The 16,021-nt window shown below is 36.1% G+C and overlaps 1 protein-coding gene across 5 annotated transcripts in view; it reads right to left on the reverse strand.

The window, feature by feature from the left end:
• SNAPC3 (small nuclear RNA activating complex polypeptide 3) overlaps window positions 1-16,021 on the reverse strand; it is a 70,222-nt gene that overhangs the window by 28,375 nt on the left and 25,826 nt on the right. Inside the window, exons 6-11 of one of the 5 annotated variants that reach the window (XR_008686232.2) lie at window positions 9,693-9,775; window positions 8,002-8,166; window positions 5,028-5,135; window positions 3,465-4,057; window positions 2,405-2,771; window positions 789-1,632 (exon numbers count right to left, since the gene is read on the reverse strand). Coding sequence is in view for 1 of the 5 variants with exons in the window: in XM_055428197.2 (XP_055284172.2) it covers window positions 3,910-4,057; window positions 5,028-5,135; window positions 8,002-8,166; window positions 9,693-9,775 (504 nt within the window). In the remaining 4 variants the exon portion in view is untranslated. Of the gene's footprint in view, window positions 1-788; window positions 4,058-5,027; window positions 5,179-8,001; window positions 8,167-9,692; window positions 9,776-16,021 lie in introns of those variants that run through there. The other 4 variants (XR_016037804.1, XR_008686233.2, XM_055428197.2 and 1 more) reach the window with 4 other exon arrangements.

A 16,021-nucleotide genomic window follows, 5' to 3' on the forward strand; every position in this document is an offset into this window, starting at 1 on the left:
GTCTCGAGTTTCTGAATTTTTTAAAAAGTCCCACTCATTAAAGAAGTCGTTAAGTATTTTTTTAATTGGAAAAAAAGCAATCCATAATACTTTTTGCAGTAAATAAAAATACTATCTAAGGAAACAAACCTATTTGAAAACATGACTATGAGAAGGGAATTTTTATTTCTAATGCATACATGTGACAGGATTGCAAAAAGTTACTCCGAGGCAGTAGACAAAAGTAAAGGAGTTGTCTGTGATTTTCATGTATATGGACTAAATCAGAGTAAACAAAGGTTAACACAAAATTTTAAGAACAACCTTAACAAACAGGATTTCTAAGATATTTTGAATACTAGGTCAGTTGGTGGTTTGCAGTAGCTTAAAAGATGCTTCTCATGTTTGGAAACTAGGAATATGGGAAAAAGGCTTAAATACCAGTGTTTGCATGTGACATACATTGTATGCTTTGACCTCTCGGGTAATTTTTTTCATCTTTAGATGAAAACTTGGAATCATTTCAGTAATTGGAGTTTTGCTTTTGAGAGGCCTTACAATGGAACTAGGACCCACTGTTCTGAGGGAACTTGGCTATTATATCTGTTTGGTCCTTACACAATTTAAACTTGGACAAATTTATTCTAGTTAAGCCATAAGTGTCAACATGTAAACTTGTTTTGATTAAAGAATTTTTCTATCAAACTTCACTAGTAAATTACTTCTTTGTCATATAAAAAAGTGGGATGGAATTCTAGATTTGCTTCCAAGACAGTATATAACGAGAAATATAGTCATAGAAACCGTATTATTTGGGGATACAGGTTACTAAAACATAAGCTCAAAATGACAAAGAATAAGGAAATGCCCTTTAGTGACCCAAGGGATCTACATAGTTTTACCAAGAAACCATAGACGATTGAAATTCTGGAGATAACAGTGTCATTCTGAAACTTTATGTCTGATACCTTGCTCTAGGCAGCTGATTTATGTAGCGTTAAAAACACAGTTGCCTTCTCTTTAGGAAAATGTTTTCATAGGCTGATTGACAAACCATTCTCAGAACGCTTAAGGAAAAGTCATATGACCAGTTACCAATCTTCAGGAGCACTGGCTCAATTTAAATTTGTATTTGGTCAAAACTCCACAGCTGAATAAGTCTGGAAGAGATATTTTAAATGAGATAGCTAGTGCCCCCAACCAAGCATGTTTTTTTAAATGTATAAGCAGTATCTATTTTGTGCTTTTTTTTTTTTTTAAACCACCATGTAAAATTTAAAAATAAGTTTACAAAGAGTAGTTACTCAGTGACCCAGCAGAATCCATTGTTGCATGTTTTCTCAGCTGCTTTGGAAAAATTTCAGATGTATCCACACTGGAGATGCTGAACACTGTATGTGTAAACAGCTTGACTAGAATACCTTAAGCCTCATATTTGCTAGTATATCCTGTGACTTCCAAATAGTAGGATGATTAAGAGTTTACCCAGTTTGCTGATGCATTGATTATAGCATACCCACAACACACTTACCTGGTTAAAGATGTTAGGTCAAGATGAGGTGTGCCATCTAATCCTGTACAAAGGCTTTCACAAGGCTCTGAAGCCTTCACTAACACAATTTATTTTGTCCCATTGGCAAGAGAAAGGATCCACTGGAAATAACAAAGCCATAGTTATATTAGGTAGAAATGTGTTTATAATTTGTTTATAATTATTCATAATCTGCTATGTAATTTTCTAACCTTAGAGATGATAAAAACACTGCAGTTTGATCAGGAGAAGGTCAAGTAATCTTTAAAGGATACTGAGTCTAAAATAATTCAGTATCTAAAATTATTATTCTGGATAATAATTTCGTGCATGTCCACCCACTACTGTATCAAAATTGATTCATTTTTAACATATTAGATAAAATGTTATTTGTAGTTTAACAGTTACGTGTTTAATACTGAACTTTACAGCTATAAAATCCCTGATTCGAGACATCTTTTATACCTACTTCAAAATTAGGAGTTTCAACATGAACCTAGATGGGAGACATGTATATGCAGCACATTGACAAGTTCTAAGACAGTACAGCTGCTTTTCCTCTAGATCTCATTAGGAAATGAAGATAGGTATTTCAGCCTTTGTAACTTTGGTGGAGACGATAACACTTTGGTGGAGACGATAACTTTAAGAACCACAGAGTAATAATCTCAATAAATAACAGGAATTTTAATAGCAGTATAACGTTTTAAATGACATTCTAATTTCTCTGCCAGTAAAATGAGTTGATTGGTACAACACATACATTAATGCTGCTTTAAGACAATACACTTTCTGGAATTTGTGGTTTTGAGAATATGAAATGATGAAAAGAAAAGTAAAGAGACCCTTGAAGAATGCAGTTTAAATATAAAGGAAGCAAAAATTCATTTTTACCTGTGGAACTTTTAAGGAATTAGATAAATCTCAGGTTTCTCAGCAGGATTTTCAATTTGTTCAAATTGAGCAGGAAACATGAAAGCAAACATTTAGTCAACAGCCAGCCATGAAGGGACCTCTCAGTTTATGCTGATTTTCTGGTGTACTGATTGAGCCAGTGAATACAACCACTAGAAAACAGGTGACAGGTGATTGTCTTCTACATACCACAGTTGACTTCACTGATTTAAGTGGAATTTAAGTCCAGGACATTTTATTGTCAACTTTTTAAACACCTCTTACAGGCTTCATCAGTTTTTGATTTATATGGTAAATGTTCTCAAACATCAAGGGAAAGTAGAATTCAGCTGAATATAAATACAACCTAGAAGACAGAAGGTGAAATTTTAAGTACATTTTTAAACATCTGAAATGTTTAAAAAAATTTAATTCTGCTTAATACATTTCCAGCAAAGTATTAATTAAATTTTCCACCAAAAAAGATTTCCAGAGTAAAATAATATAAGTAGCTACAATTTTCTCTGATGGATCTAGACCTTCCTCAAAATTATCAAAGTTGTCCTCTGGCCCCAAATGAGAATTGGATAACTAGATTATCATAACAAAAGTACCAGAAAAATGAAGAGCTGGGCTAGAAAAACAGTTGTTTTCTTTTTGCATATAGAATGCTGGGTATTATTGCCAAACAATAGCAATGCAGAGCCAGCAATCCATGGGATTTTGATTTCCCATGTCCAAGTCAGTGGTTATGTTAGAGAAAATCTATTTTTTTAAATCATAAAAATATTAAAATTGTCATACATTTTAAACTTAATAGCATTTGATTCCAAAAAGTTCAGGTCGAGAAATGAAGCTTCAATTTAAGTGTTACTTCTATGAAGTTATGAGTATATAACCAAGCTCTTTATACATTCATTATTCATGTAGTGAGTCTTGAACTGTTAACATTATAAAAGAGTTCAGTGTAAAATTACACAATAGCTCTTCTGAATACTGTATTAAGTACTTTTATTCTTAACCTCTCCATTTTTATTACAGATATTTGAAGGATATTTACCTTGGAAGCCTCATGGTACAGGGTGTAGCTCTCGTATTCAGAGAATTTTCAAAACACTTCCATTACTTGATGTATCTTTAGGAGAATTTTGCTAATGGTAGATGAGCAAAAACCCCTCTGGACAAAGCAAACAGGCAAAGTACAGACTGGGAGAAAACCAGAATACTTATGTCTGACAAAGGATTTGTATTCAGAATACATAAAGCACTCCTACAACTCAACAGACAACTCACTTAAAAATGGGCAAGAAACTATACTTTGGAATAAATATTAATTTAATTCAAACATTTAAATACATTCAGACTGCTTAAGAAGATCTGTGATTTGAACTTTTTTTTGCAGGGATGACAACTTTAGACAATCGTTTCTGGTGGATCCTGTTCCTCATTGGCATTTCTTAGAAGTAAAGTAACCAAGTTATTTCACAAGGGTACACTTTTGGATATTAATTAAAGGTTCCAGGATCAACATAGGGATAAGCAAGGAATTCCCCCAGTTTGTTGCCTTCTGCATCATAGTGGAGCATTCGGAAGCAAACATCACAAAAGAAACATGGGTCCTGTGGTGCAAAACTGTCATTGTTCGTCACCCATCTGTAGTTAAAAAAGATGTACATCATTACAATCAATTTTTTCATGCTTTAATGTGCTGCAGTAATATGTATAGGTAACATTCCCACAATTGCCTTATTCTATCTTATTTACACAGTATAATCCTTTATATAATATTGTGTACACATATATAGGTACAGACAGAACACTACCAATATTCTACAAGGCATCTGAAAGCTTTCTCCTTAAAGGTAAGTAGAAAAGAATATAAATCCATATTTGAAAGTATCATACACTTGAATGACACACTTAGCCTTCAAACATAACCGAGAGTTTAGGATAAAATGTTGTATACAGAGGGTATGCAAATAGGAATGTGGGTAACTATTAGTCAACTGAGATTTTGTTAACCAGGATGTCACATTAAGTGAAAATGGTATTTTTCCGTCTATCTGAATTGTGCATCTCATGGAATGTTTTGAAAAGCATGTGGTGGTGGGGAACCCAAAACACACTAATGAACTAAATTCTTCCCTTTTCCTCTGGATGGTTTTATGAGTGATTCACAATTAAACATAATCTAAACATGCAAATCCACAAAATTATATAAAACCATATTTTGACATCATTAAAAATGAGACGAAGTATTATTTTTATCATGGAGAAGCTATGGATGAAGCCATTTTGGAAACTGCTGACAAGAGGCAGAAAGAGAACCTGGCTCCCTGATGACATTATCCAGCATAAGTTATCAACCAAACTATAAAGTCTGACCTAGTCCCCAGGCTGCTATTATACCTAATTCAATTGCTTATTGTTTAAAAACACAGCTGTAGCTTAAACTGATTTGTACTAGTATTTGTAGTGCTTTCTAACTAGATAAAACTCTTTATTTATATACCAAAGTATAAGTTCTCAATTCCAAACAGAAAAAAAGCAGAAATACCAAAAGTTGAAAGTGCTTCACTACAGAAAACCAATACTTCCCAAGGAAAAAAGTCGAATCACTTACCGAGCTGTGAACATTTTACAGACAAAACACTTTCTGGTCCAGAGCCAATGCTTCTTGATAAGAAGGGGATAAAGTGTCTTATCCAGGCAGTCATCATGATGCACAAGCCTTTTGTACATGAAAAAATAAATGATGTGCAAATTTTTGTGATCTGTAATGAAATACATCCTTACCTCAAAATGAAGAACACAGTAGGTATATTTTCAATTTGTTGTGTTCCATAAAACACTTTCTCCAAAAGACATTTGGGATTAAACACTATTTTCTTTTCTGTGAAGTTTCCCAAATCTCTTTAGGGCCATGTACACTGTGACCCTCAGAGGGAAATGCTGTAGGCAGCATTGCCTGGGTGAATTTCTTCAAATCCTTGCTTTGTTTACTTAGTACTTTTTTTATGGAACACAGTTTGAGAAACTGTACTCAGTGCTACAGACAGACTAAGTGGTTTTGAATTAGAAACATGGCACTTTTTAATTAAAAAAAAAAAAACTCCTTTACTGAATATCCAAATCTGGCTTTGGTATAATGTGAATTGGTAGGATTTTAGTTTTAAGTATCAGAATTAAGAAATTTTAAAAATGGAAAGTCACTAATGGAAACACCACTAATCAGCTTAGTGGGTTTGGATAAATCCTTAACCATACTGGACCCCCCCACTTTGTCATTTGGTAAATGAAGGGCATGTACAACAGTATTCTAAAAACCTCTTAAGAATTACAAAATTTGATTTTATTTTTCCCCCAGTAACAAAGGATAGCACTATATTAACTTCACCATTCGCTAAGTCATGTCTGACTGTGACCCCATGGACGGCAGCCATGTCTTTCCAAGATGAAGGCCTCCCTGTCCTCCATCAGAAAATGATTAATAAACTTGATAGCTTACCAACTATTAAACTATGGGATAGCAATGAATGATTAAATCCTCCTGTAAGATAAAAATTACTTGTGAAAGTTACACAGTTGTGTCCTACTCTGCAACCCCATGGACTTTACAGTCCATGGAATTCTCCAGGCCAGAATACTAGAGTGGGTAGCCTTTCCCTTCTCCAGGGGATCTTCCCAGCCCAGGAATTGAACCAGGGTCTCCTGCATTGCAGGTGGATTCTTTACCAACTGAAGTAAGAACTACTTGTAGTCAATTAAATTTAAAAACTGCTTAGGAAAGTTCTACATAGCAAATGCTTAGTAAGTGAAAATCGCTCTTCTAAGTTGCCTATTCTGAGGCATATTCCCCCTTCTCTGAGTAAAGAGCAAACAGAACAGCTTATATAAAACTTAGAAAAGTCCTATAAATCTATGAGGTTTATGAGCGCTGCTTGCTCTTCCTTCAGCAATTCTTCCTAAGAGGCAACTGTTTTCCATTCATTTAACTGCCTCTTTTTAATACAGCTTTTCAACAGAACTACTAAACTTTGGTTAAATAGATATTTAATGTTTAAATTATGACTAATGACTTAAACATCTCCCTAAACCACACAACTGACTATAGGTTCATTTTCTCATGTAACACTTGTTTTCTAGCTACTAATTCTCTCATGTTTGCATTTCCTTATTAGGTTTCAGTGTACCTGTCACTAAATCAGTTCCCTATTTGCTGACAGAATGGGATCATGCTCTTCACATGGACCATACACCAGTGGGAGGTCTAGCAGTCTTGGGACATGCTTCCTGAATCCTTGGGTCTAGCTCCAGTCTGGACTAAGCTGTTCTCTAGCCTGCTCTACAGCTATCATTCTGAGAGTTCCTTTTATGTCCTATCTATCCTGCTTTGCATTCCATGTTTTCCTTTTTCAAGGTTTACTCTTTGTGTAAAGTTAAGAGTACTTTACACAAAGTAAGTTCCTGAGAATGAGGGCATGGGAAGTAAATTTTTGGAGACTGGTCACTAAAACCAAAAAAAGAAAAAAGGGAAAGCCATCAGCATGGGTCATTGCTCCGTAAGAACATCTTCACTGTCTCTCAGAAGAAATCAAACCAAGACCAAGGATCAAGCAGAACTTATTCCTATACTGTGATAGTCTTTCATAAACAGAGATTTCCTAATAAGGAAGTGAAAAGCTTTATTCATTAGAGATACTAGCTACACAAACTTTATAATCCCTAACTCTCATTTTAGACTACTTAAGTCCTTCCTACTCAAAATCTTTATCAAAGCAGTAAGTCTTCATATTTGTCAAACATTAGAATTATTCTTCTCTTCCTCCAGTTCCCTTTTATTTCCTTCAAATTCTGGAAAAAAGAAAAGAAACCCAGAAATACATGTGCAGGTTTGCAAAGCAAAGGGTCTATATGAAATACAAAATGGATGATTACTACTTGAATAACAGCTGTCCAATACACAAATGATATTTTAAGAGTACAGATTTCTAACCCCTAAATATTTTTATAGCAGAAATATAGCCTGTATTATATTTGTCTTTATACCAGCACTGTGATAAAATATAATTTTAGTATTTTTTAATGGAGGAGGGGACCCATGGAGACTCTCAGAAGTCATACACTGTCTTTGGGCAGGAGGCGCTTCAGTTATTCTTGATTTTTGGCATATTCTACCATTTCAAATAGGGTTTCCCTGGTAGCTCAGATGGTAAAGAATTTGCCTGCAATGCAAGAGACCTGGGTTTGATCCCTGGGTCAAGAAGATTCCCTGAAGAAGGGATCTTCTTCAGAGATACAACATGGGGGTATTCCAGAGAACCCATTCCAATATTCTTGCTTGGAGAATTCCATGGACAGACCGTGGCGTTACAAAGAGTTCAACCATTTCAAATGGCTCACACTGGTTATTTATTACAGATTTTCTAGAGGACAAGATGCAGATGCAGAGTTGGTCATTGTAGAAAAAGCAAACAGTTTTGCTGCTCCTGAGTCAAGCTGCAGTGATCATTTCTTTTATTCCTCTTATTTCAAACAAATCTACCCATGGTTTTGTACTGTGAAATAGGATAAATGTTCTGAGTGCTGCTGCTTACCTTATGTCAGTAATGACAACAACGTGTTCACAGTCTCCCTGGTGACAGTATAAGTAAGGAAAACCCACTTTAATATACAAGTCATTGAAGGTGAAGTCTTCCATCTTAGCAGTCTGAAACTTTCCATAGCCTCTATCATGTGACTCTGACCACTCAATGATGGTTCTGAGGAGGAAAAAGGCAAGGATGTATCATTGCTCCAAACAGTTTGCAACTGCAGTATTTCACAAAAGCTGGCTCACCCAATTAATTGGACATTACCATCTTGAGGCAAAAATCAGAGTGGTTGATACATGTTGCCAAGTAGGAAGGAACTTGAATTTTTCTGTATCCATGAGAGCAGCAAGTTCACAAAGTAAGGTCCTGAAACCCCCAGGGAGGTGGATGAGGTAAAAAATATCTTTGCAGTAATCCTAAAATGTTATTTGCCCTTTTAACTGTTTTTCTCTCAAATACCAGCTTTCAGGAGGCGAAGTGATGTTCACTTAAGATTGAATGGAAAATGTATAACATCACTCTTCTATTTGTTTGGAAAAGTTATTTTTCATAAAAATGTTATTAAAGGTAACTGTAATTGGACTATTTAATGATGATTATTTTTGGCTGCACTGGGCCTTCATTGCTACACGGGCTTTCTCTGGTTGGAGAGAGCAGGGGCTACTCTCTAGTTGTGTGTGGGCTCCTCATGTTGCAGAGCATGGGTTCTAGGGCATGTGGGCTCAGCAGTTGCAGCATTTGGAATCCAGAGCGCAGGCTCACTAGCTGTGGCACACGGGGCTTAGTTGCCCTGTGGCATGTGGGATCTTCCCAGACCAGGGATTGAACTGGTGTCCCCTGCATTGCAAGGCAGATTCTTAACCACTGGAACACCAGGGAAGCCCAGATTATTTAAGTTAGTATTTTAAAATATTTCCTAGTTTTGATTTCTAGTATGGTGAATATTTACAGCTATAACCCACATAACAGCTCTTTGGAGTCAATTATTTACAGTATGAAGGAGTGGAGACCAAGTTTGAGAACTGCTGCGTTAGAATATAGATACAAGTGGTTATAATGGAAGAGAATGAAAGAGTTTATATAAACACTCAGAAAAACTATACATATATACATAGTCCAGTTGTCAGGACACCAGTAATAAAAGTACGGTAATACTTTTATGTAGACAGCATGATGTCAGACATAGATTTTTCATGTTATATAAACAACTTATATATATCCACTCACCTAGGACAAACAGTATACACCTGACAAGTCAAAAAAAAAGTGAATTTACTACTACCTAAATATGAAGAACAGAGATTAATAAAGTGTTAAAGAATTTACTTTTTTCCAGATGTTATATATAAGACTCAAGATAAACTATAATTTCTGAAACAGTAGTTTTTTTTTTTTTTTAAGTTTAGACAGCTGGCAAAGATCTTGAAATGATCTATGTATGTCTTTGGTAAAAAAATTTTCTTACAGTGGTAAAAATTTGATTAACTTACTATAACCTAGGCCAACTGAATGAAATAACTTTGAAAATATTTTTAAAATTTGAAAGAGACTTTTTAATCTGAAAACTAATAAAACAATCTAACAAAATAATTCCTTGGCAAAGATCTTTAACACACCAATAATAGGACTTGTGGAGATAACCCTATTTTGATGAGAAATAGCAAAGACTTTGAGAAGATTTTTGCAAACTATACCTGCTCAGATCTCTGCACTCAGGGTATCTTTTATCGTTATAAAATGTTCCTTCAAAATAAAAGAAGGCTGATTTGTATAGGTCCTAAAAGAAAACAGATGGTATTGAGAAAAAATTCAGTATTAATCATCATAAAATTGTTCTAAGTATTAATTCCAAATTTGTATGTCATAAAATCACACTAGTACATTTTACAGTAATTTCATGCACCTTCACAGAATATGCTCAGCTCATTAATATTTAACAGGAACCTCCTATGTGATAAGGTATTATCTTGGTTATCAGGGATAAAGACACAGATACAATCCTTGCTACTATTTTCAATTCCTTCCTATTGCTGTTTTAATCTCTAGGTTTGGTTTAAATTTCTATGCTGTCCTGAGATTCATGAAAGGAACCCAATTAAAAATAAGTGTCAATATTATTTTATGATATGCGTACACAGCAGTGACAATTACTTTAGATACCAGAACTGAAAACTAAACAAAAGTCGCCTGGCGGATGTTTCGTCAGTGATGACGACAATGATCATGGAGTTATGTTACCTACCCTTTTTTGTACTTTCAGTGGGTTTTTATAAAAATTCTCTCCTTCTATTTTCAAATAACTTGTAGGCAAGCAGAATGTGAATATCTATTCTTCCTGAAGCAACCTTGCCCAAAGTACCATAGAACCTCAGGTTTCAACTTTCACACTACCACACGTTGTATTGGGGCAGTGGTCTCAATTCTGGCCTCCTAACAGAATCACAAAAATACCAAAGACCAAGGCTCACCTCAGATCCATTCAGTGAAAATTTCTGAGGATCTGGCTCAGGCACCAGTATTTTCCCCAACCCCCTCTGTTGAGCTTGTCCTTCACCATTTGCTTGGAATTACACGCCTGGGTGAGGGTCAGAAGAGGGTCTTTTCCCTTAACCTACACTTACTGCTCAGACCTCAGTTTCCTCACCTGTACAACGAGAATATCTGTCATGCACGCTATCTTATAGGACTGTGGTGAGAATCAAAAACAGTTTAGGAACTTTATAAAAGTTATGTAAGCTTCAGGCATTAAAAAATATTACACTAAGATGGCCTAATTTCTCTCCTACTTCTTTGAGGATTTGATTTTTCTCTCTTATTTTTCTTTATTCCTCTATTTGCAGCTCACCTGGCACTGACGTCAGATACCCTTCTAAGACTGGCTGCACTGTTTCTTCTCAGACTACTCAATCTCCTGACTTTCCTCATGTAAAATCTGAGTAAAGCCAACACCTTCTTCCCATGTGGTTGCAGAGATAAAAGGATATAATATACTATAATGCCATGCCTGCCGACTATAACACAAAATCCACCACTTACCATACTTCTAAACCCTCAAAGAGGTAAGCTGCGATCCAAAATAAAGATTCTGAAAGAATCACTACTGCCTTATTTCGGAAACAAAACAAAATTTAGTATATATAACATATAGAACTTCACATTAAGTGATTCAGGCAACTTAAAACCTTTGGTTTAATTATTAATTAGAAAGGGAAGTCTAAAAGAACAAAAATCTTCCTTATTACATAAATGGATAGGTGAGAGTAATCTCAATAATAGTTAACTTTCATTTCTAATGGTAACCAGAGATCCTAACTAGTTTCCCTATTTTGTCAGCTACTTTAAGACTCTGAAAGAATCACTACTGCCTTATTTCGGAAACAAAACAAAATTTAGTATATATAACATATAGAACTTCACATTAAGTTCCAAGGGAGGGAAATTACCAACTGATATGGAAAAATTAGTGCAAGAAGTCATTTACACTATTAATCTAAGGTAACCTAAAGATCTATCAAAGTAACTATGGATAACCAGTATGATCATTTAACAAAGTCATTTATATGTCATTTTAGGTATCTAATAGTCATTTATTCTCTTGCTGATATTCAAGTCTGGAACATCAGAACCTCAGGAACATTGCTAAGATCTGCTAGGAGGAAAATGGTAATGGGTGAAAGAAATGTCAGATAAGCTTGGGTAGGAAAGGTTTTACAACTTAAATTTATGTTACCATTCTTCCTATACCAAGGCTTTACTTACAATAAAGAACAATAATATATGCATAAAGTATTGTCTTAAAGTTCCTCTTTGTTGTTGTTTAGTCACTAAGTTATGTCCAACTCTTTGCAACCCCAGACTGTAGCCCCGCCAGGCTCCTCTGTCCATGGGATTTCTCAGGCAAGAATACTGGAGTGGGTTGCCATTTCCTTCTCCAGTGTCTCTTCCTGACCAGGGATTGAACTCCCATCTCCTGCACTGGCAAGTGGATTCTTTACCACTGAGTCACTAGGGAAGCCTGAGTTCTTTTAAGGGATTACTGACAAAAAAGAGATCTTCTAATCTGAGCAGCATTAAAAAGGTCAATAGATCAGACATTAAAACCTGAAGAACAATTAAAAAACAAATAAAAATAAACCCAAACTAGCTATCTGAAAAAAAAACAAAACCTGAGCAGAAAATGACTCTGATTTTATACACATATTTTTATTTTACTCTTAAAATCTTTATTAATAGGATTGAGTAAAAGGAATATTTTCTTTTTTTTCTTTTCTTTTTAATTAATTTGTTTCAATTGGAGGCTAATTACTTTATAATATTATAGTGGTTTTTGCCATACATTGACATGAATCAGCCATGAGTGTACATGTGTTCCCCATCCTGAACTGCCCTCCCAACTCCCTTCACATCCCATCCCTCAGGGTCGTCCCAGTGCACCAGCCACGAGCACACTGTCTCATGCATCAAACCTGGATTGGCAATCCATTTCACATATGATAATATACATGTTTCAAAGCTGTTCTCTCAAATCAACCCACCCTTGCCTTCTCCCACAGAGTCCAAAAGACTGTTTTACACATTTGTGTCTCGTTTGCTGTCTCACATACAGAGTCATCGTTCTCATCTTTCTAAACTCCATATATATGCGTTAGTATACTGTATTGGTGTTTTTCCTTCTGGCTTACTTCACTCTGTATAATAGGCTCCAGTTTCATCCACCTCAAGAGAACTGATTCAGATGCATTCTTTTTGATGGCTAAGTAATATTCCAATGTTTATATGTACCACAGCTTTCTTATCCATTCGTCTGCAGATGGACATCTAGGTTGCTTACATGTCTTGGCTATTATAAACAGTGCTACGATGAACACTGGGGTACATGTGTCTCTTTCAGTTCTGGTTTCCTTGGTGTGTATGACCAGCAGTGGGATTGCTGGGTCGCATGGCAGTTCTGTTTCCAGTTTCTTAAGGCATCTCCATGCTGTTCTCCATAGTAGCTGTACTAGTTTGCATTCCTACCAGCAGTGTAAGAGGGTTCCCTTTTCTCCGCACCCTCTCCAGCATTTATTGTTTGTAGACTTTTGGATGGAGAAGGCAATGGCAAGCCACTCCAGTGCTATTGCCTAGAGAATCCCATGGATGGAGGAGCCTGGTAGGCTGCAGTCTGTGGGGTCGCTAAGGGTCGGACATGACTGAGCGACTTCACTTTCACTTTTCATTTTCACACATTGGAGAAGGAAATGGCAGCCCACTCCAGTGTTCTTGCCTGGAGAATCCCAGGGACGGGGGAGCCTGGTGGGCTTCTGTCTATGGGGTCACACAGAGTCGGACACGACTGAAGTGACTTAGCAGCAGCAGCAGCAGCAGCAGACTTTTGGATAGCAACCATTCTGACTGGCGTGAGATGGTACCTCATTGTGTTTTGATTTGCATTTCTCTGATAATGAGTGATGTTGAGCATCTTTTCATGTGTTGGTTAGCCATCCGTATGTCTTCTTTGGAGAAATGTCTGTTTAGTTCTTTGGCCCATTTTTTGATTGGGTTTATTTTTCTGGAATTGAGCTACAGGAGCTGCTTGTATATTTTTGAGATTAATCCTTTGTCACTTGCTTCATTTGCTATTATTTTCTCCCATTCTGAAGGCTGTCTTCACCTTGCTTAGTTTCCTTCGTTGTGCAAAAGCTTCTTAATTAGGTACCATTTGTTTATTTTTGCTTTCATTTCCATTACTCTGATAGATGGGTCATAGAGGATCCTGCTGTGATTTATGTCAGAGAGTGTTTTGCCTATGTTTTCCTCTAGGAGTTTTACAGTTTCTGGTCTTACATTTAGATCTTTAATCCATTTTGAGTTTATTTTTGTGTATGGTGTTAGAAACTGTTCTAGTTTCATTCTTTTACAAGTGGTTGACCAGTTTTCCCAGCACCACTTGTTAAAGAGATTGTCTTTTCTCCATTGTATATTCTTGCCTCCTTTGTCAAAGATAAGGTGTCCAAAGGTGTGTGGATTTATCTCTGGGCTTTCTATTTTGTTCCGTTGATCTATATTTGTCTTTGTGCCAGTACCATCCTGTCTTGATGACTGTAGCTTTGTAGTATAGCCTGAGGTCAGGTAGGTTGATTCCTCCAGTTCCATTCTTCTTTCTCAAGATTGCTTTGGCTAATTGAGGTTTTTTGTATTTCCATACAAATTGTGAAATTATTTGTTCTAGTTCTGTGAAAAATACCGTTGGTCGCTTGATAGGGTGGAGAAGGCAATGGCAAGCCACTCCAGTACTCTTGCCTAGAAAATCCTATGGATGGAGGAGCCTGGTAGGCTGCAGTCCGTGGGGTCACTAAGGGTCGGACACGACTGAGCAACTTCACTTTTCACTTTCACACATTGGAGAAGGAAATGGCAACCCACTCCAGTGTTCTTGCCTGGAGAATCCCAGGGATGGGGGAGCCTGGTGGGCTTCTGTCTATGGGGTCACACAAAGTCGGACATGACTGAAGTGACTTAGCAGCAGCAGCAGCAGCAGCAGCTTGATAGGGATTGCATTGAATCTATAGATTGTTTTCGGTAGTATACTCATTTTCACTATATTGATTATTCTGATCCATGAGCATGGTATATTTCTCCATCTATTTGTCATCTTTGATTTCTTTCATCAGTGTTTTATAGTTATATATATATATATTATATATATATATATAGGTCTTTTGTTTCTTTAGGTAGATTTATTCCTAAGTATTTTATTCTTTTCGTTGCAATGGTGAATGGAATTGTTTCCTTAATTTCTCTTTCTGTTTTCTCATTGTTAGTGTATAGGAATGCAAGGGATTTCTGTGTGTTAATTCTATATCCTGCAACTTTACTATATTCATTGATTAGCTCTAGTAACTTTCTGATGGTGTCTTCAGGGTTTTCTATGTAGAGGATCATGTCATCTGCAAACAGTGAGAGTTTTACTTCTTTTCCAATCTGGATTTCTTTTATCTCTTTTTCTTCTCTGATTGCTGTGGCTAAACCTTCCAAAACTATGTTGAATAGTAGTGGTGAGAGTGGGCACCCTTGTCTTGTTCCTGATTTTAGGGGAAATGCTTTCAATTTTTCACCGTTGAGGATGTTTGCTGTGGGTTTATCATATATGGCTTTTATTATGTTGAGGTATGTTCCCTCTATGCCTGCTTTCTGGAGGGTTTTTAGCATAAATGAATGTTGAATTTTGTCAAAGGCTTTCTCTGCATCTACTGAGATAATCATATGCTTTTTATCTTTCAATTTGTTAATGTGGTGTATCACACTGATTGATTTGTGGATATTAAAGAATCCCTGCATCCCTGGGATAAAGCCCACTTGGTCATGATTATGATCTTTTTTAATGTGTTGTTGGATTCTGTTGCTAGAATTTTGTTAAGGATTTTTGCATCTACGTTCATCAGTGATATTGGCCTGTAGTTTTCTTTTTTTGTGGCATCTTTGTCTGGTTTTGGTATTAGGGTGATGGTGGCCTCATAGAATGAGTTTGGAAGTTTACCTTTCTCTGCAATTTTCTGGAAAAGTTTGAGTAGGGTAGGTGTTAGCTCTTCTCTAAATTTTTGGTAGAATTCAGCTGTGAAGCCATCTGGTCCTGGGCTTTTGTTTGCTGGAAGATTTCTAGTTACAATTTCGATTTCTGTGCTTGTGATGAGTCTGTTAAGATTTTCTATTTCTTCCTGGTTCCGTTTTGGAAAGTTATACTTTTCTAAGAATTTGTCCATTTCCTCCAATTTGTTCATTTTATTGGCATAGTTGCTGATGGTAGTCTCTTATGATCCTTTGTATTTCTGTGTTGTCTGTTGTGATTTCTCCATTTTCATTTCTAATTTTGTTGATCTGATTCTTCTCCCTTTGTTTTTTGATGAGTCTGGCAAATGGTTTGTCTATTTTATGTATCTTCTCAAAGAACCATCTTTTAGCTTTGTTGATTTTTGCTACGGTCTCTTGTTTCTTTTGCATTTATTTCTGCCCTAATTTTTATGATTTCTTTCCTTCTACTTACCCT

The sequence above is a fragment of the Moschus berezovskii genome, chromosome 7, assembly GCF_049115385.1.
Source record: "Moschus berezovskii isolate FMDL1 chromosome 7, NW_MosBer_1.0, whole genome shotgun sequence".
Lineage (NCBI taxonomy): Eukaryota > Metazoa > Chordata > Mammalia > Artiodactyla > Moschidae > Moschus > Moschus berezovskii.